At 48.7% G+C, this 21,917-nt stretch overlaps 1 protein-coding gene across 1 annotated transcript in view; it reads left to right on the forward strand.

Moving 5' to 3' along the window:
- Nucleotides 1–17,459, forward strand: part of LOC144674199 (V-set domain-containing T-cell activation inhibitor 1-like) — a 52,294-nt gene extending 34,835 nt beyond the window's left edge. The window contains exons 4-6 of the mRNA XM_078535665.1: nt 15,265–15,367; nt 16,275–16,391; nt 16,671–17,459. Of these exons, the coding sequence (XP_078391791.1) occupies nt 15,265–15,367; nt 16,275–16,391; nt 16,671–16,893 (443 nt within the window). The 3' untranslated portion in view covers nt 16,894–17,459. The remainder of the gene's footprint in view (nt 1–15,264; nt 15,368–16,274; nt 16,392–16,670) is intronic.
- Nucleotides 17,460–21,917: the final 4,458 nt, after the last annotated feature.

Here is a 21,917-nt window from a genome sequence, read left to right on the forward strand (position 1 = left end):
AAAACAAAACAGGAATACCTGGAGAAAGTTTTTCCAGGTATTTGTTTTTGTTTTAGAAATGTGTTGGGTTTTTGTTTGGTTCTGCCGAAGGGTCATGAAGACTCGAAACGTTGACTGATTTCTTCTGCACCGATGCTGCCAGACCTGCTGAGTTTTTCCAGGTAATTCTGTTTTTGTTTTGGTTTTTTTTAATACTGTTTAAGAGAGTGGGGGCTGGGTGGAACAAATTAGAAGGACAGAGATAGGTGAAAACTCAGGTGACATTTGACAAAGATGCGTTGGACACAAGAGAAATGGAGTGCTAATGATTGTGTTAAAGACGAAAGCAGGTGTTAATAATGGCATGAAGGTCAGACATCGGTAGGTGTTAATAGCAGAACAATGGGTCAGTGCCTCTCTGAAAGCAAAACATGGGAACAAATTGCAGACTGGCACTTGGTGGTGGTGGAGGGTGGGGGAAGGGGGGAAAAAATACCTCCTGACAGTTTCTCCTCCCATTGTTCTGGCCAATAACTGATGTTGGCGAAATTCAAACTCTGGAAATCACATTGAGATGTGATTAAATATTGGACCCGAGAGAATTCTAACAATTGGTTAAAGAATTGGTTTCCATACATGGTTGACAGTCCCAGGTGAATGAATATTTAGCCAGAATCTGTTACAATCAGAGTCCAGTTATATTAAGAAACAATGACTGCATTTGTATAGCATTTCTAACATAGTAAAACATCCACAAAGCGTTTCACAGGAGCCTAAATGAGATAGATTTTGACATCGAGCTGCAAAAGGAGATATTAGGACTAAACATCAAGATTCAAAGACATACATTTTCATAAAAGATGAGAGAAAGAGAGAAAGGGGCGGAGTGGTTTAGGGAGGGAATTCCAGAGCTCAGGGTCCCAGGCAGCTGAAGGCACGGCCGCCAATGGTGGAGTGATGGGAATCGGGGGATGGTCAAGAGGACGGAATTGGAGAAGCGCAGAGATCTCGGAGTGTTGTAGGGGCTGGAGGAGGTTACAGAGATAGGGAGTGTTGTAGGGGCTGGAGGAGGTTACAGAGAGAGGGAGTGTTGTAGGGGCTGGAGGAGTTTACAGAGATAAGGAGTGTTGTAGGGGCTGGAGGAGGTTACAGCGATAGGGAGGGTTGTAGGGGTGGCGGAGGTTACAGAGATAGGGAGGGTTGCAGGGGCGGCGGAGGTTACAGAGATAGGGAGGGTTGTAGGGGCTGGAGGAGGTTACAGAGATAGGGAGTGTTGTAGGGGCTGGAGGAGGTTACAGAGATAGGGAGGGTTGTAGGGGCTGGAGGAAGTTACAGAGATAGGGTGGATTGTAGGGGCTGGAGGAGGTTACAGAGATAGGGTGGGTTATAGGGGCTGGAGGAGGTTACAGAGATAGGGAAGGTTGTAGGGGCTGGAGGAGGTTACAGAGATAGGGAGGGTTGTAGCGGCGGCGGAGGTTACAGAGATAGGGAGGATTGTAGGGGCTGGAGAAGGTTACAGAGATGGGAGTGTTGTAGGGGCGGAGGAGGTTACAGAGATCGGGAGGATTGTAGGGTTTGGAGGAGGTAACAGAGATTGGGAGCGTTGTAGGGGCTGGAGGAGGTTACAGACATAGGGAGGGTTGCAGGGACTGGAGGAGGTTACAGAGATAGGGAGGGTTGTAGTGGCTGGAGGTGTTTACAGGGATAGGGAGTGTTGTAGGGGTCGGATCTTGTTAGAGATAGAGAGGTTTGTAGGGACTGGAGGATGTTACAAAGTTGGTAGGGATGTAATGGTCGGAGGTTGTTACAGAGATAGCGAGGGTTGTAGGGGCAGGAGGGGGTTACAGAGATCGGGAGGGTTGTAGGGACTGGAGGAGGTTATAGAGATAGGGAGGGTTGTAGGGGCTGGAGAAGGTTACAGAAATAGGGGGGGTGGCAGGGGCTGGAGGAGGTTATAGAGATAGGGAGGGTTGTAGAGACTGGAAGAGGTTACAGAGTTGGGAGGGTTTTAGGGCTCTGAGCTTGTTACAGAGATAGGGAGTGTTGTAGGGACTGGAGGAGGTTACAGAGATAGGGAGGGTTGTAGGGGCTGGAGGAGGTTACAGAGATAGGGAGTTTTGTAGGGGCGGAGGGGGTTACAGAGATCGGGAGGGTTCTAGGGCCTGGAGGAGTCAACAGAGATATTGAGGGTTGCAGGGGCTGGAGGAGGTTACAGATATAGGGAGGGTTGTACGGACTGGAGGAGGTTACAGAGATTGGGAGCGTTGTAGGGACTGGAGGAGGTTACAGAGATAGTGACGGTTGTAGGGACTGGAGGAGGTTACAGCGATGGGGAGGGTTGTAGGGGCTGGAGGAGGTTACAGAGATAGGGAGGGTTGTAGGGGTCGGAGGTTGTTACAAAGATAGGGATGGTTGTAGGGACTTGAGGAGGTTACAGAGTTGGGATGGTCGTAGGGATCGGAGGTTATTACAGAGATAGGGAGGGTTTGTCGGGACGAGGAGGTTACAGAGATAGGGAGGTTTGTACGGACTGGAGGTTGGTACAAAGATAGTGAGTGTTGTAGCGACTGGAGGAGGTTACAGAGATAGGGACGGTTGTAGGGGCTGGAGGAAGTTACAGAGATAGTGAGGGTTGTAGGGACTGGAGGAGGTTACCGAGATAGGGAGGATTGCAGGGACTGGAGGAGGTTACAGAGATAGGGAGGGTTGTTGGGGCTGGAGGAGGTTGCAGAGATAGGGAGGGTTGTAAAGCCTGGAGGAGGTTACAGAGATAGGGAGGATTGTAGGGGTTTCGAGGAGGTTACAGAGATCGGGAGGGTTGTAGGGACTGGAGTGGTTTACAGAGATCGGGAGGTTTGCAGGGACTGGAGGGTGTGACAGTGTTGTATCACGGTTGGATTGAGGTATCTCAAGTACAACATTATGTCAAATTTGAATTTCATTGCTCTTTGCGTAATGACCATTTTGAAATGATTTGGAATGTTCATTCAGATTTCTTTCTCTAAAACTATAGTTTATTCATAAAATAATGATCTTGAGAGCTGAAAGGAAGGCAGTTAATGTCTTCAGATTAACTCCTGTGATGTGAACAATGGGATTTGGACACTGAGCAACACTCGGTGAAACTCGGATGGGTGGCTGGGATCCCCTGGGACTGGGATGGGTTCCTCAGCACTGGGATCAGGAGTCTGTGACATTCCTGGGATCAAATAGAACTGGGAATGTCCAAGAACATGGGGAGTAGAGTCATCAGGACTTGGGATTCCAAACTTACATTTCAGGGTCAGTTTTCTGTTCCTGAGTTCCACCTCACATTGTGCACCCCCAGTCTGTGATTTTTCTCCCAAGGGGAGGTGACCAATATCCTGATGTGTTCTCCCAGCATGTGTATGAATGAAAAACATGTGATTCAAAGTGCTGTCCAGCTGCTCTGTGCTTACAAATCTCCAGCACAAGCTGGGTTTAGTTGAAGGCCCTTAATGCCTGAGCTTTAACCTTCTCACAGAAATGAAAGCAGTGAGTTACTGATCAGTGTTTCTTGTAAATCGAGCATCGCAGTGTAACCATGTGAAGCTTGGGATGTAATGTACCAGCAGGGAGGTTATATCTGTGGATAAATACTTTCAATCTTTTCCAGGTAGACTCGTCTGTCCCAGTTTCTGGGTTCCTTGGGGAGCAGGTTGTGCTGCCCTGTACCTACAAAGGGAATGTCCCAGTCTCAGATTTACTGGCATTCTGGGATACAGCCAAGAGTGAAATTTTACACAAGTTCATCGCTAGGAACGACGATTTGACAGAACAAGATCCACGATTCAGAAACAGAACAAACCTGTTCAAAGATCAACTGGGACAAGGCAACTGGTCAGTTCTGATCTCTGACCTCAAGGAGACAGACCAGAACCAGTATATATGTCACATCTACAAGAGAATATCTGCAGATTTTGTAAGGGAGCAAACTGATGTCATCCATCTTTCTGTAACAGGTGAGAGGTTTCTGTTTCAGACATTCTGTATTTAATCTCTGTATGGGTTCGGTAATTCAGTGGTTATGTTACTAGACTAGTAATACAGAGGCCTGGACTAACAATCCAGAGGATGAGAGTTCAAATCCCAGCATGGCACTTCCAGAATTTAAATTCAGTTTATTAAATAAAAATCTGGAAATATAAAGTTAATTGCAATTAAAGTGACCCTGAAGCTGTTGGATTGTTGAAACCCCAACTGGTTGACGAATGGTTCTTTAGGGAAGGAAACCTACTGTCCTTACCCAGTCTGGTCTCTATGTGACTCCAGTCCCACGTTAACCTGGTTGGTTTAGCTGGCCGAGGAGGTCAGAGGGCAGTTCAAAATGAATTGATATCAAACCATTGGAAAGAAATAATAGAATAAAACTGAATCATCACTGGCTTCATCCCAGGCATCGAAACAGGAAACAACACAGACAAATCCAGGCCAGTCGACACAGCAAAGTCCCATCACTAACATCTGGGGACCGGTGTCCAAGTTGGGAGAGCTATCTGGCAGAGTCATACTCACAGAATTAACCCTGAATCCCAGTCTCCTCTATCACCATCCCTGGGTATGTTCTGGCCCACTGGCAGGACAGACCCACCAGATGTGTCGTATACAGCCCAGATGGAGTAGTCCCGGGAATCCTCAACATTGACTCTGAACCCCATGAAGTCTCACAGCTTCAGGTCAAACATGGACCTGGAAACCTCCTGCTGATTATCACCTACTGCCCTCCCTCAGCTGATGAATCAGTACTCCTCCATGCTGAACACCACTTGGAGGAAGCAATGAGGGTGGCAAGGACACAGAATGTACTGAGTGGGGACTTCACTGTCCATCACCAAGGGTGGGTCAGTAATACCATCACTGACCAAGCTGATGGAGCCCTGAAGGACAGAGCTGTCAAACTGGGTGATGGAAGGAGTTAACGGAGCTATCAAGCTGCACTCACTCTCCAGCAACAGGGCTCTGCCGGCTACAGAGAACGGCAGCTGTGCCCCGCCGGCCCAGCTACAGCCCAGTCAACCAGAAACCGGTTTTCGGTGAATAATTTCGGCATGCTGTGCCCGAATACTTCGCTGCACAGGAGGCTGCTAGACAGCCGAGCAGGCAGTTTAACATCTCAGCTGAAAGACAGCACTTCACACAGTTCAGCACTCACTCACTCATTTTGGTATCTCCCCCCACTTCCCCCCACTACCCAGTCGTTTGGGGGGTCCCCGTGCCACAAGGGTTTGATTGTAAATCTGCTGCTGTTCATCCTTGAATTTATTTAGGATTGAGATAGACCGATTTTAACATTCTCATCCTTTTATCAAACATTCTGTGGCCTCACTCCTCCCCATGTGTAACCTCCTTCAGCCCCACAACCCTCAGATCTCTGCACTCCTCCAATTCTGGTGTCTTCAGAATCCCTGATTTTCCATCGCTGCATCATTGGTGGCTGAGCCTTTAGCTGCCTGGGCCCGAACTCTGGAATTCCCTCCCTCAACCTCTGCCTGTCTGTGTCTGTCTCTCTTCCTTACCTCCCAACAACACCATTTGCTCTTTAAAGCCTACTCCACTGCCTGAACCCTTGTGTAGCTTGGTGTCAAATTTTGTTCCATAAGCCCTTGGGTATGTTCTGTTGAAGGTTCTATATAAATGCAACTTGTTGCTGTTCAGTCTCCTCCTACACTTTTCAAACCACCACCCTTTAACCCAGACATTAGATGATTCAGTCACTGGGAAGGCCATCTCGGATTCCCTTCACTCACTCAATATCCACATCTCCGTGCACACCACCTGTCCCCATCTACACCCCTCACAGTGGGAGGAGGGACTATTGCAGGGTTCTCTAACTCTGTCCTCTGGCCCTCCCTCTGTCGGTCAGCACAGCTCCTTTGGAGTGTCCAGCTCTTGACCATTGCCTCCCCTATAAGCCTCCTCTCCTCTACACTCTGTGCTCCATCACCGTTCAGCTCCTGTGACCCATTTTCCAGCTGTCATTGGTACCCAGGATGTTGAGTGTAATTTAATCGGTCTGTGCTCCTGAACGGCTCCTTTACACACTTGTCCAAAGTGGTTGGATTCTTTTAATGTCACCTGAACTCTGCTGGATTTTCTGTCCTAGGAAACAAAATAGACACCAGATCACTCAAAATGGAGCATCTTAAGTTGTCACAGAGGTGATCTGTTCAGATGGATCATGGGGCCTTGTGACAACAGCACCTGAGCATCAGGATGGAGCGGCTGGAGAACTAAACCTTCTGGGGAATGGGACTGTCCAGCACTAACTGAGTTTCCCCAGCACTGAGCCTAAGTCCGGTATATTTTAGTTTTGTCTTTTGTAGATGTTTTTTGCGCCAAACAGTGAGTGGTCATATTTGTCAAAGTTTGTATAAAACTTCTAATGTAAATATTTTCTGAATGTGTCTATACGTTTCTGTCAGGTGTATTTTTTACTTTTCTGCATATTGTTGTTGATGCAAGGTCTAATTAAAGATAAGCTGATGCTGAAATGAGTGGATCTACAGTCTGATGTTTAATGACTCTGGTAGTCACTGCCTGAACAGAGGTCATGCTGTCTGCAGGCAGTAAGTCTCCCGATGTGAGAAGTGAATGAGATTGGCTGAAGACTGGTATCTGTGACTGTGGGAACTTCCGGAGGCCAGGAATGATCATCCAGTCAGCCTTTCTGGTGATTGGGCATTAGGGGAAGGGGAGGTGTGGGGAGAGGGATTGGGAGGGAGGGAGTGTGTGATCTCCCTTCACCTTTCCTGGTGTGGAAGTGGTTTTGGCATGAACAAGCAGAGCAATTCAACTTCTTCAAGGGTGGAGACCCTTACATAGAAACGGAGAGAAAATGCTGGAACATAAATAGTATTCACACTTCGAGATAGCAACTGAATAATGACAGGAATCCAGACTTGTTCCTGAACCTCGTCATGAACAAGTTATATTTTATAATGTTAAAGGTGTTTTATAAATGTCCCAAGGTGTTTCACAGGAACATGCTAAAAGAGAATTTGATACCAAGCCACATCTGGAGATATGAAGTCAGAGGAGGAAAATGAGATCAGTTTTCCAGACCTTGGGACCCAGACAACTGAATTGCAGACACCTTTTAAGGAAAAATTCTCTTTTAATATAAATGTAGTTACATTGCAGCCCCCAAAAACACATATTCTCTTTGGCTGCCAGTTTCTCCTCCAATCTCCATCCTTCTCCACCTGGCTGCACTTGTTCACTGAACCCCTTTAATACAGGAACCAGACTCTGGGTTTATCTGACTGAACCCCTTTAATACAGGAACCAGACTCTGGGTTTATCTGACTGAACCCCTTTAATACAGGAACCAGACTCTGGGTTTATCTGACTGAACCCCTTTAATACAGGAACCAGACTCTGGGTATATCTGACTGAACTCTCTGTTTTTATCTGCTTGTGATTTATCCACCCGCTCTTGGTTGCTACAGGAGGGGATTTTCAGTCCCGAGTCACTGTGGGATTGTTTATTTGGTATATAATTTAGCTGAAAGCCACATATCTCTGGCTGCTCGGATATTTCAGTCTTTGCTGCGGTTTTCTCACTGCAGCGGGTGTTTTTCCTGGTTTATTCAGTGGAGCGGCTGCGCCCAGAAAGAGAGAATGAAACAAACGAGTTGTGGTTAAAGGGAGGGACTGAACGCTCTGTAGTTTTACGTTGTCTCAATTGAGACAGTCACTGAGTCTTTGTCTTTTGTACACTTGCTATTGGCTGATGTATAAACCCAGTGTCCAATCCCCAATCAGAATGGAATGACGACTGAACCGCCTCTTTTGCTGTGATTGGTTAATTCATTTGCTGTTGTTTGTGCCAAGAAACCGAGGGAGGTTCCCGCCCACTGGAGCTGAAACCACCATCTGACGTCAACAGCAGCCTGGACTGTCCCATTGTCACAGTGAGTTAGGGGGGGGGAGTGAGGAATAATGACCCAGCCTCTGTCAGGAAAAGCCAGGGTAAAAGCTGCTTTTATCCTGTGGTGATTGGATTAATTCTACGATCCCGGTGCCGGCTCCCGGGAAACTGTTCACTTCAGCCCCGGGGGGAGAGGGAGGAGAGTCTGGGAATGATCCCTCCCCCCCTGTCTGAATGGAGCCGGACACAGGCCCCGCCTCTTTCCCATTCGGCCCGGTGGATGTGTCGCTCCTGTTGTCCCCCTGTCCCCGGTTCTGAGCGGATCCCTCTCTCGGGGAATGGATGGAAAGGAGCTGCAGGTCCTGTCAGTGTCTCACACCCGGGGGGGGGGGGGGGGGAGGGAGGGGGATCCGGGGGGAAACTTTCCTTTATCTTCACCGGGATTTAACTCTTTATCCGGGGGGGGGTGGGAAATGGATGGAAAAGGAGCTGCGGGTCCCTCAGTGAAAACCGGAGCGGGGACCGGGAGTGGGAGCCGGGACCGGGAGTGGGAGCGGGGACCGGGCGGTTCCTCCTGCTGATACCGGATTAAACTGTCAGGTTTGCAGCGGGAACAGGATCAGCAAAAAAACGACATCGAGAGAAAATGGCCGCAGCAAATGTGGAGATTCTGATTGACAGGGCATCCCGGCAGCTGATTGGATCTGGATTGTGTTGGGCGGGGTGAACTCTGATTGACATGGCGGCGTAGCAGCTGATTGGATCCCGATGTGTTGGGCGGGGTTAACGCTGATTGACCGGGCGACGTGGCAGCAGATTGGATCCTGATTTGTGCTGGGCGGGGTGAACGCTGATTGACAGGGCGGCGTATCAGCTGATTGGATCCTGATTTGTGCTGGGCGGGGTTAACGCTGATTGACAGAGCGACATAGCAGCTGGTGAAAAAGCCACAGTCATGAGGATGTTCAGTGCGTCTCGGACACTGAACCAAGACCAACTGCAACTAAATGGAGTCATGAATGTGTTTTTGCTACTGAAGTAAACTCAATCACAACAATGAGGATGTTCCAGTTTATCTTGAAGTGTGGGTGCCATTAAGTCTTGTGTCATGAGGCCACACAGACAGTGAAACATGTTCTGAATCATAGCGACACGAGGAGAGACCCCCAACCAGCAGTTCAATGTATCTCAGACAGGTAAGTTCCAGTTTCAGTTTTCTCCCATCACTTCAAGATGATTCCAACATTAAAGACAGATCTGTGTTTATATTGCATCTTTCCTGGTAATCTACAGCTCTGCTAGGGATGTTGGTTGATGGCCAAATAAACCAGGAGGAAGTCACCTATTCCACTTCCAGTACTGGCTGTAGGATCACTTACATCCATGGGAGAGGGCAAAAGGAACCCTCAGTTTAATGTCTCGACTAAAAGACAGAACTTCCAATAGTGCAGCACTCCCTCAGTGCCACAGTGGGAATGTCAGCATTTTTTTGAGCTCAGGTCTGTGGTGTGGGTTTTGAACCTCACTGTTCAGGGACAGGGACGTGCTGTCTTTTGGACAGGACGTTGAACCATAGGATCATATATGTTTCAGTCAAGTTGTGTCTCAGTCTAAAATCCAGCAGATACATGCCTAATGTGTCCAGCTTTTCCTCATAAGACAACCAATACATTCCAGGTATTAGTCTGGTAAACCTTCTCTGAACTGCTTCCAACACATTTACATCCTTCCTTAAACTGGAGCATAACCTCCCTATTATATTCAGTTCACCTCACTTTGTCTTCGCTTTCCTAATTACTTGCTGTACCTGCATACTAGCCTTTTGTGATTCATGCACTAGGACACTCAGATCCCTCCATCTAAGCTCTGCAATCTCTCACTACTTAGATAATATGCTTTTTCCTTTTTCCAGCCAAAATGGACAGTTCACATTTGCCCACATTATACTCCATTTGCCAGATCTTTGCTCAATCACTTAAGCTATCTATGTCCCCTTCACAACTTACTTCATCAGCAAATTTAGCAGCCATACCTCCTGTCTCTTCATCCAAGTCATTTATATAAATTGTGAAAAGTTGAGGCCCCAGCACTAATCCCTGTGGCACACCACTTGTTTCATCCCACCCATTTATTAATGTGGCAATCACCTTGATAAAAACAATTGCTAGTTAAACAGGTGATGGCCATTGATTATCCCATCTAAATAGAATAGAAAGATACGGCTGGAACACTGTGTGGTAGCATTGAGGAGTTATCTTGAAAAATAAACCAGCTTGAACTAAAGGGCCACAGCCTGGATTAATTCCATCAGGCCCCAAGGATTTGTCAGCCCACAACTCTTAACAATTTTTTCACTACCGTTTCATTGGTGATTGTAATTTTCCTGAGTTCCTCTCTCCCTTTTCCTGATTTACAGCTATTTCTGGGATGTTACTTGTATCCCCCGTAGTGAAGACTGATACAAAATCTGTTCAATTCATCTGCCATCTCCTTACTTCCCATTATTAATTCCCCAGACTCGTTTTCTATAGGACCAATGCTCACTCTGTTAATTCTTTTCTTATTTAGGTATCTATAGGAACTCTGGCTATCTGTATTCATATTTCTAACTAGCTTTCTCTCAGACTCTAATTTTTCCTTCCTTATTAACCTGTTTGTCATTCTTTGTTCTCTATATTCTGCCCAATCTTCTGAGCTGCCACCCATCTTTGCGCAATTATGATTTTTCTTGAAGTTTGATACTGTCTTTAACTCTTTTAGTTATCCATGTGTGGTGTGTCCTCCCCTCGGAATTTTTCTTTCTCATTGGAATGTATTTATTTTGTGTATTCTGAAATGTCCCTTCAAATATGTGCCACTGCATCTCTACTGACCTATCCCTTAGCCTTATTTTCCAGTTCACTTTAACTAGCTCTGTTTTCATTCCCAAATAACTGCCCGTATTTAAGTTTAAAATACTAGCCTTGGACCCACTCTTCTCTCCCTCAAACTGAATGTAAACTTCAATCATATTATGATCACTGCCACCTAAGGGTGTCTTCACTATGAGGATATCAATTTATCCTATCTTGTTGCACAATACCAGGTCTAATATAGCCTGCTCTGTGGTTGGCTCCGGAACATGCTGTTCTCAGAAACTATCCCAAAAACGTTCTATGAACTCCTCATCTAGGCTACCTTTGCCCATCTGATTTTCTTTCCAGTCTATATGTGGATTAAAATGTCCCCATGTGCCTTTCTGACAAGCTCCCATTATTTCCTCCTTTAAATTCCATCCTACTGTGTGGTCACTGTTAGGGAGCCTGTACACCACTCCCACAAATGACTTCTTGCCTTTATCATTTCTCATCTCGACCCACACCGTTTCTACATCCTGGTTTCCTGAATTTAGCACAATAGTGAGGGATGACCTATTACTGCAATTAATTAACAGAGCCACCCCTCCACCTTTTCCTAGCTTCCTGTCCATCTTAAATTTCATGAGCCCTTTAATATTCAGGTCCCAATCTGTCATCCTGCAGCTATGTCTCTAACGTGGTCATGTGATCAGACCTGGAGGAGTACATCCAACCAGAGCTGGTGTTCCAGCTGCCCTTTAGTGTGATGTTACCCACGCTCACTATTTGAGTAAATAAATGGATGACTGCCTTTAGATCTACAGTGTGAGTGGTGACTGAAAATCGTGCAACATAGGAGTTCATTCAGCCCATCGTGCTGCCTCTGAGGAAGAGCTACTCAATTAATCCCAGTCCCCTTCTCTTTTCCCACAGTTCTGCAGATTTCTTTCCCCATTCAGGTGTTTATCCAACTTTCAAAAACTTTAATTGAAAGAGCATTTTTAGCCTTGTTAAATCTCAACTTTGGAGCTTCATAAAACCAGATTTGGCCCTGAGCCACATTAGGAACAGGTGACCAAAAGCTCAGTCAGAGGTCGGTTTTAAGGCTCATCTTCAACAAGGAAAGACAGCGGCGAAGAGGTTTAGAGAGGGAGTCCCAGAGCTTAGCGCCCAGGCAGCTGAAGGCACGGCCGCCATTAGTGGAGCGATGGAAAACGGGGGATGCTCCAGGGGCTTGAATTGGAGGAGCGCAGAGATCTCAGAGGGTTGTAGTGAAGGTTGCAGGTTACAATGACAGGGAGGGGCTGGAAGACAGTGGAGAGATGGGGAGGATTTGAGGGGTTGGAGAAAGTTAGAGATAAGGATGGTCGGAGGGACAAGAGGTTACAGAGATAGGGAGGCAATGAAAGGATTAGTAAGCAAGGATGAGAATATTAAAATTGAGACATTACTGGACCGGAGGCTAATGTATGTCAGTGAGCAACATGGGGGTGATGTGTGAAAGGGACTTGGTGTGGGTGTTAGGATATGATGGCAGCAGAGTTTTGGATGGGCTGGAGATTAGAGGGTGGAATGTGGGACACTGCCCAGGAGAACATTGGAATAGTTGAGTCTGGAAGTAATAAACGCAGACATGAGGGCTTCAGCAGTAGATTAGCTGAATGGGGGGAGATGCTTAAGTTAAATAGTGGATCTAATTCGCATTTGAACTGTAATGTTTTCTATTCCAGTTTGTCGAACCCCAGACCCAAGTGTAACTCCTGCAGTTGATCATCATAACCAACACAACACAACCGAAGGTAATACCGTGTGAAATTTTATAATGTTAGATGAGGGGTCAGCTGTGGTTCAGTGGCTTCAACATTCACCTGAGTCAGGTGGTCATGGGGCCAAATCCCCCTCCAATAGACATGGGGAAAATTGAGCACAACACCTCCTAGGGTAGTGCCAGAGGGCGCGGTGCCACTCCCTCTGGCTTCTCCCTGAGGGGCCATCTTTTTTATGGGATGAGAAACCCAGGTTGCCATTTGCCTTCTCTGGTGGATGTACATGATCCCAAATCTCTAGCACAAGCTGGGTTTAGTTGAAGGCCCTTAATGCCTGAGCTTTAACCTTCCCACAGAAATGAAAGCAGTGGTTTACTGGTCAGTGCTTCTTGTAAATCAAGCATCGCAGTGTAACCATGTGAAGCTTGGGATGTAATGTACCAGCAGGGAGGTTATATCTGTGGATAAATACTTTCAATCTTTCCCTGGTGACTCGCCTGTGCCAGTTTCTGGGCTCCTTGGGGAGCAGCTTGTGCTGCCCTGTACCTACAAACGCAATGTCCCAGTCTCAGATTTACTGGTAATTTGGGGGACATCTCAGCATGAACATTTACACAAGTTCATCACTGGGAATGACGATTTGACAGGACAAGACCCATGGTTCAGAAACAGAACAAAACTGTTCAAAGATCAACTGGAACTGGGCAGCTGGTTGGTTCTGATCTCTGACCTCAGGAAGTCTGACATGAACCAGTATCAGTGTCAGATTTACAGGAACACGAGTGTGGGCTATTGTTGGGAGCAAACTGATCTTGGTCATCTCTCTAAGAGGTGAGAGGTTTCTGTTTCAGGTATTCTGTATTTAATCTCTGTATGGGTTCGGTCGTTCAGTGGTTATGTTACTAGACTAGTAATACAGAGGCCTGGACTAATAATCCAGAGGATGAGAGTTCAAATCCCTCCATGGCACTTCCAGAATTTAAATTCAGTTTATTAAATAAAAATCTGGAAATATAAAGTTGGTTCCAATAAAAGTGACCCTGAAGCTGTTGGATTGTTGTAAAACCCCCACTGGTTGACGAATGTCCCTTTGGGAAGGAAACCTGCTATCCTTACCCAGTCTGGTCTCTATGTGACTCCAGTCCCACAGTAACCTGGTTGACTTTTAACTGTCCTCTGACTTGCTCGGCCACTTCAATCAGAATCAAACCATGAGAAAAAAAGAGACTAAAATTGAACAGATCACTGGATGTGACCCAGTTATGGAATCAGGAAACAACCAAGACCCACCCAGCCCAGTGGACTCTGCAATATCCCCTCACTAACATCTGGGGACTATCTGGTGTCCATGCTGGGAGAGCTGGGTGATATAGTCATACTCACTGATGGAAGGAGTTAACAGTGTTATCAAGCTGCCCTCCCTCAGCTGATGAATCAGTACTCCTGCATGTTGAATGCCACTTGGAGGAAGCACTGAGGGTAGCGAGGACACAGAATGTACTGAGTGGGGACTTCACTGTCCATCACCAAGGGTGGGTCAGTAATACCATCACTGACCAAGCTGATGGAGCCCTGAAGGACAGAGCTGTCAAACTGGGTGATGGAAGGAGTTAACGGAGCTATCAAGCTGCACTCACTCTCCAGCAAAGAGCTCTATCCATCTCCAGATGTTGGGGAGGTGGGGCCCATCACACCTCTCAGGCAGCCTTTACAAGACCCAGTGCACTTGCCTTGAAAGTGTATCCCACTAGACCCAGGATCCTGGGGGGATTCTCTCCACAGGGGGATGTAGGCTGCTGGGAATGATCCTGCTCAGGGTAACTCTGGAAAACTTCCATTCTAACCCCCCCCACACTTAATGCAATCCTGTTGGATTTTTCACTTTGCCGACCCTGTTCCTGATCCTTCCCGATCAGTTTGACCCAAATCCCGTTCCTCCCAGGATGTGTTTCCCTAAAGCCCGATAGAGTCTTTGAACATTTCTGCAGTTTGTTTCACACACAATACTAAACACATGTTGTTTTCTTTAGAACACACACAGGTACCAGGTAAATCTGTTTCTAAGCTACTGCATGTGTTTTCAGCTCTTACATTTGAACATGCTGCAGAGACAGGTAGTAACATTAGAATGTTTGAAATGCTGTGTGATATTTCACCATAGAATGATTCTGTGAGAGTGAGTGGTGTGGGTCACTGTTACCTGTAACTGGCCCTTAAACTACTTGGAATTGTTATTTCTGTTTTTTGAATCTCACCTTCCTGTCCCTCAGATACAGAACTGAGGATTCCTGCTTCTCACTAGCATTAGTGTCTCTGGAATCCTGTGTGGAAAGTCTTGGTACAATTTTAACCGAACCCTCCTATTGGGAAACTGACGGGATTGTGTGTAACACTGGTTGAAGTCAATGGGGAGTAATATTGACCTGGGTGTAAATCAGTGTTCCACCCAATCCCGTGGCTTTCCTTTCCTGATTTAATTAAAATTCCCGCTCTATTTCAGCGGACTGTTGGGTTTAACTGGAGGGAGGTTGCTGCTGGTCAGTGTCCAGTTATGTCGATTGGAAAGCATGTATCCACCACATTGTGGGACAGTGTGTGTGTGCACGGAGCTGTGGGGTGGCCTGGTGTGTGTGTGATTATTGGTATCTAACCTCCCACGTCCCCCCAGGACTAGAATTAACCAGGGATCTGTTTGTACTGGGGTTGGTTCTGAAACACTAGGTGCTGAAGGTCTCTGCTGTTAGTTTTCTTAGTGTGTCCCAGTCTGTTAATGTCTTCATTCTGTCCATAGATTCTGGACTCTGTACTAGAGCAAGAGTGGGATTGGGAATCGGAATTCCTGTTCTTCTTGTTGCTGTAATTGTGGTTTGGATATTCCAAACACGGCAAAGATGGTGAGTTCTAGAATGTTCCACGGCTCCCATTGTTAATTCCAGTTTAGTTTTATTACATTTAGTGTTGTGGAAATGTTGTATACAGCGATACACTTTGAGCTGTGTGGGATGTTTCAATGCTGCATTATCCAGTCACTTCCAGCTTGTTATCACCCTATAGCTGCTGAACTGATGGTGAAGAGCAGAAATGTGCGGCTCCCTCTATCACACAGTTAATAGACACTCGCCGAATCTCTGTACCAAACAACTCACCAACTGACATCCAAAATCCCCTTGTCCCTTCTCCTCTGACTTTTCTCCACCCTCTGATCCTTGCTCTGTTCCCCAGTCACTGACTCCATCCCCTCCCTGTCCATTGAAGCTGAACCAGATCTGAATTTCTGACCCCATATCCTCTGCATCACTAAGACCACCTCCCTCCAGCTCTGTGACATCCCCTGTCTCTGACCCTGTATCAGCTCATCTGCCGCTCACACCCTGCACCATGTCATTGTTAGCACCCACATTGACTACTCCAATGCTCCCTGAGCCAGATACCCATCATGGACCCTCTGTCAACTTCAGCTCATCGAAAACTCTGCTGCTCCATATCCTGTTCACCCACCACACCCTCTGCTCACTCACCTACATTCATCTTCATCCCCCTGTTCAAATTCCTCTATGGCCTCAGCCCCTCCCTACCCCTTTTAACTCCTCCTGTGCCGACAGACTTTGAGCTGCCTGTGCTCATCTATCTGGCCTCTTGACCATCCCCTGATTTCCATCACTGCACCAGACTCTCTAACTCTGTCCTCTGACTCTCCATCGCGATATTTCTGTGTCTGTTAACCTGTTTGGTCACTGCTGGATTGGGCTTGAGCACGTCAAGGAATATCCTGTCCATCTGTGGCTCCTCTCAATCCTTCAGGATCAGTCTGGAGAGTCCGGACACTCCCAACCTCCTCGTGTCTGATCTGATCCCCATCATCTTCAGCTCAGTGTTAACCGAGATCCTCATCAATTCTTCTTCTTCTCCAATATTGAGGTGAGCTGGCATTTTTCTATTTGTCTGGTGCCTCGGTCAGCACAGCTCCTGTGGAGTGTCCAGCTCTTGACCATTGCCTCCCCTATGAGCCTCCTCTCCTCTACACTCTGTGCTCCATCACCGTGCAGCTCCTGTGACCCATTTTCCAGCTGCTATTGGTACCCAGGATGTTGAGTGTAATTTAATCGGTCTGTGCTCCTGAACGGCTCCTTTACACACTTGTCCAAAGTGTTGGATTCTTTTAATGTCACCTGAACTCTGCTGGTTTTTCTCTCCTAGGAATCGACACTCGAACAATCGAAATGAAGCATCTAAGGATGTCCCTTTGACAGAGGTGACCTGTCCAGATGAAACACGGGGCCTTGTGACAACAGCACCTGAGCATCAGGATGGAGCAGCTGGAGAACAAAACCTTCTGGGGAACAGGACTGTCCAGCACCGACTGAGTTTCCCCAGCACTGAGCCTGTGTCAGGGAGGGGAAAATCAGCCCAGAATGGATGATTGTTACATATGAACGTATAGACCTCTGCGCTGTGGAGGCTCCCCCCCCAACACCACCACTGCCCTGCGGGTGCCAGCCCTCCCACCCCATCACTCTCTCTCCCCCCACCCACAATGAGGCACCATGGACTACGTGCTGAGGGATGTATTAGAGCTTGGGGGCAGCCGCCACAAAGGCGCAATGGGGAAAGGTCACCGTCTAAGACCTTTCAGCTACAGTGCACCGAGGGGCTGGGGATTGTATAGACCCCTCGGGCTGTACGATTCAGACGGAAAGTATACAGTGAACACTAAATATATCATCATTGTATTGAAGCACCTCAGAGTGTTAACATGATGTATGTCGATAAAGTGAATAGCTTTGCACTGTCTGACTCTCTGTAATGACCATATTGAGATGTCTGTAATATTGACTCCATTGAAATACCTCATGTCCTGTGTGGAAAAGTGGAATATGATTGCATTTTTTGTGATGGCCATTTCGAAATGCCTTGTAATGTTTTTTCAAATATTTTATGAAAGTATATTGTTCCAAATAAAAATTTTGTATTTTATACCTTCAAAATGAAGTCAAAACAGGTCTGTGGGTCTGGATTTTTAATTTCATATGTTTCCCAGTTGGAGGAGATTCTGATCCTCCAGACAACCCTCAGAGAGAAATTTCTCATTTCTGTCTTAAATGGGCAACCTCTTATTTTTAAACCATGAGCCCCAAGTTCTAGATTCTCCCACAAGAGGAAACATCCTCTCCACATCCACCCTGTCAAGACCCCTCAGGATCTTACTCTTCGAGTCTGTCCAACCCACCCATTCCAGGTATTATCTGGTAAACCTTCTCTGATCTGCTTCCAACGCATTTACGTCCTTTCTTAAATAAGGAGACCATTCAGTGCTTCCTTGTGGAAATCATAGTTCAGGATTGAAATCAGAATCACTTCCCACTGACCGTGAGTCCTTGTCAGCAACTTGTCATCAGTGAGTCTGAGATGATAATTTCAGAATGTCCAAATCAACAGGAGATCAGGAAAAGGAATTGACCAATTTGGTATTTTAGGGACATTTATTTATTACACTCAATGAGTTCAATAATGTATTGGTACTTACAATTATATTTTGGACACTATTAAGTTTATACAAAAGTTCCCTGCCTTCCATGATCTTTACTGTCATCAGTGTAGAACATGATCTTGGAGAGTTTCCCAATGCAGCTGCAGTTGGTGGCTTTGGCTTGGTGGGTGCGGGGGGTGGGATTATGAGGTTCGGGACTCTCCCTGGATGAACATCCTGTGTCACCAGCTGCTCTCCTTTGGTGGCTCAGGTCAATTCTTCCACAGGACCTCCACGCCTAGAATCGGGGAGAGATTGGTGCCTTCTCTCCACCCAGAAACTGAACTGGACTAGCCATATAAACACTGTGGCTTCAAGAGCAGGACAGGGGCTGGGAATCCTGCGGCAAGTAACTCACCTCCTGACTCCCCAAAGTCTGTCCACCATCTACAAGGCACAAGTCAGGAGTCTCTGATGGAAACTCTCCACTTGCCCTGGATGAGTGTAGCTCCCACAACACTCAAGAAGCTTGACACCATCCAGGACAAAGCAGCCCGCTTGATGGCACCCCTTTTACAAATATTCACTCTCTCCACCACCGACACACATTTGCAGCAGTATGTACCATCTACAAGATGCACTGGAGAAACTCTGTAACCTCTTCCAACCCCGTATAACCCTCCCTATCCTTGTAACCTCCTGCAGCCCCTACAACTGTCCCTATCCCTTTAACCTCCTCCAGCCCTACAAACCTCCCTATCTCTTTAACCTCTTCCAACCCCCTATAACTCTCCCTATCTCTGTAAACTCTTCCAACCCCTATAACCCTTCCTATCTCTATAACCTCCTCCAGCCCCTGCAACCCTCCCTATCTTTGTAACCTCCTCCAGCCCCTACAACGTCCCTATCTCTGTAACCTCCTCCAGCCCCTACAACTGTCCCTATCCCTTTAACCTCCTCCAGCCCATACAAACCTCCCTATCTCTTTAACCTCTGCCAACCCCCTATAACCCTCCCTATCTCAGTAAACTCTTCCAACCCTTATAACCCTCTCTATCTCTGTAACTTCCTCCAGCTTCTGTAACCCTCCCTATCTCTGTAACCTCTTCCAGCCCCAACAACCCTCCAAAATCTCTGCGCTCCTTTCAGCCCCTTGAGCATCCCCCGATTTCCATCGCTCCAACATTGGCGGCCGTGCCTTCAGCTGCCTGAGGCCCTAAACTCTGGAATTCCCTTCCTAATCCTCTATCTCCCTTCCTTTAAGATGCCCCTTAAAAACTTCATTGTCTAAGCTTTTAGCCCCTAGTATCTGCTTAGGTGGCTCTGGATCAACTTTTGACTCATTTACAAAACCCTGATGTGCATAGGGGCACTTTTTTGCAGTATTAATGGCGCTATATAAATGCAAGTTGTTTTTTGTTGTTGTTCCTGTATTAAAGGAGTTCAGTCATTAGATGGCGCTGCTCATCCAAATTTAAAACTGAGCAGCGGCGCCACCAGGTGGGCAAAGGGCGGTATTGCAGAGACAACTTCAGCAACTTTCAAAACAGAGACTTGCATTTCTCTGGCGCCTTCACCTTCCCAGGAAGCTTTTCACAGCCAATTAAATACTTTTCCAAAAGTATGTTCGCTGTAGTAATGTAGGAAACGTGGCGGCCAATTTTCGGACAGCAAGCTCCCACAAACATCAATGTGATAATGACCCAGATCATGTTTTTTTAGTGATGTTGGTTGAGGGCTAAATATTGGCCCCAGGACACAGGGGAGACCTTCCCCCTGCTCTTCTTCCAAATAGTGGCTGTGGGATCTTTTACACGCACTAAGGAGGCAGATTGGGATCTTGGTTTAAAATTTCACCTGAAGGCCAGCATCTCCTTTGGCACCGACCCTCCGATAGCGCGGCACCCCCTCAGTGTTGATGGGGGGGAAGCGGGTTTGGAGAGGGACCGGGAGGTAGGGGGCTGGTTGGAGAGGAGCCAGGGTCATGGGGTGGGGAGAGGAAGCAAGGGCAGATGGCGGGGGAGAAGAGAAGGAGTGGGTGGAGGGGAGAGAGGGAGTAGGGGGGGGGTGAGAGGGAATGGGGGGGGAAAGAGGGAGTGGGGGGGGAAGAGAGGGAGTGGGGGAGAAGAGAGGGAGTTGGGGAAAGGGAGGGAGTTGGGGGAAGAGAGGGAGTTGGGGAAAGGTGGGAGTTGGGGGAAGAGAGGGAGTTGGGGTGAAGTGAGGGAGTGGGGGGAAGAGAGGGAGTGGGGGGGCAGAGGGAGTGGGGGGGGAAGAGAGGGAGTGGGGGGGAAGAGAGGGAGTGGGGGGAAGAAAGGGGATGAGGGTGAAGAGAGGGAGTGGGGGGGAAGAGAGGGAGTTGGGGGAAGAGAAGGAGTGGAGGAAGAGGGGGAGTGAGGGAAGAAGGGTTGTGGGGGTGAAGAGAGGGAGTGGGGGGGAAGAGAGGGAGTTGGGGGAAGAGAGGGAGTGGAGGAAGAGGGGGAGTGGGGGAAGACGGGCTGTGGGGGTGAAGAGAGGGAGTGGGGGGGGAAGAGAGGGAGTGGGGGGGAAGGGAGGGAGTTGGGGGAAGAGACGGAGTTGGGGGAAGAGAGGGAGTGGGGCGGAGAGAGGGAGTGGGGGGAAGAGAGGGAGTGGGGGGGAAGTGAGGGAGTGGGGGGGGAAGAGAGGGAGTGGGGGTGAAGAGAGGGAGTGGGGGGGAAGAGAGGGAGTGGGGGGAAGAGACGGAGTGGGGGGAAGAGAGGGAGTGGGGGTGAAGAGAGGGAGTGGGGGGGAAGAGAGGGAGTGGGGGGAAGAGAGGGAGTGGGGGTGAAGAGAGGGAGTGGGGGGGAAGAGAGGGAGTTGGGGGAAGAGAGGGAGTGGAGGAAGAGGGGGAGTGGGGGAAGAGAGGGAGTGGGGGAAGAGAGGGAGTGGGGGGGAAGAGAGGGAGTGGGGGGAAGGGAGGGTGTTGGGGGAAGAGAGGGAGTTGGGGGAAGAGAGGGAGTGGGGGAGAAGAGATGGAGTTTGAGGGGAAGAGAGGGAGTTGGGGGAAGAGATGGAGCGGAGGAAGAGGGGGAGTGAGGGAAGAGGGGCTGTGGGGGTGAAGAGAGGGAGTGGGGGGGAAGAGAGGGAGTGGGGGGAAGAGACGGAGTGGGGGGGTAGAGAGGGAGTTGGGGGAAGAGAGGGAGTGGAGGAAGAGGGGGAGTGGGGGAAGACGGGCTGTGGGGGTGAAGAGAGGGAGTGGGGGGGGAAGAGAGGGAGTGGGGGGGAAGGGAGGGAGTTGGGGGAAGAGACGGAGTTGGGGGAAGAGAGGGAGTGGGGCGGAGAGAGGGAGTGGGGGGAAGAGAGGGAGTGGGGGGGAAGTGAGGGAGTGGGGGGGGAAGAGAGGGAGTGGGGGTGAAGAGAGGGAGTGGGGGGGAAGAGAGGGAGTGGGGGGAAGAGACGGAGTGGGGGGAAGAGAGGGAGTGGGGGTGAAGAGAGGGAGTGGGGGGGAAGAGAGGGAGTGGGGGGAAGAGATGGAGCGGAGGAAGAGGGGGGAGTGAGGGAAGAGGGGCTGTGGGGGTGAAGAGAGGGAGTGGGGGGGAAGAGAGGGAGTGGGGGGAAGAGACGGAGTGGGGGGAAGAGAGGGAGTGGGGGTGAAGAGAGGGAGTGGGGGGGAAGAGAGGGAGTGGGGGGAAGAGAGGGAGTGGGGGGGAAGTGAGGGAGTGGGGGGGGAAGAGAGGGAGTTGGGGTGAAGAGAGGGAGTGGGGGGGAAGAGAGGGAGTGGGGGGAAGAGAGGGAGTGGGGGGAAGAGACGGAGTGGGGGTAAGAGAGGGAGTGGGGGTAAGAGAGGGCGTGGGGGGGGAAGAGAGGGAGTGGGGGGGAAGGGAGGGAGTGGGGGGGAAGGGAGAGAGTGGGGGGGAAGAGAGGGAGTGGGGGGGAAGAGAGGGAGTGAGGGGGGGAAAGAGGGAGTGGGGGGTGAAGAGAGGGAGTGGGGGGGAAGAGAGGGAGTGGGGGGGGGAAAG

The sequence above is a fragment of the Cetorhinus maximus genome, unplaced genomic scaffold (genome assembly GCF_964194155.1).
Source record: "Cetorhinus maximus unplaced genomic scaffold, sCetMax3.hap1.1 HAP1_SCAFFOLD_587, whole genome shotgun sequence".
Taxonomy (NCBI): Eukaryota; Metazoa; Chordata; class Chondrichthyes; order Lamniformes; family Cetorhinidae; genus Cetorhinus; species Cetorhinus maximus.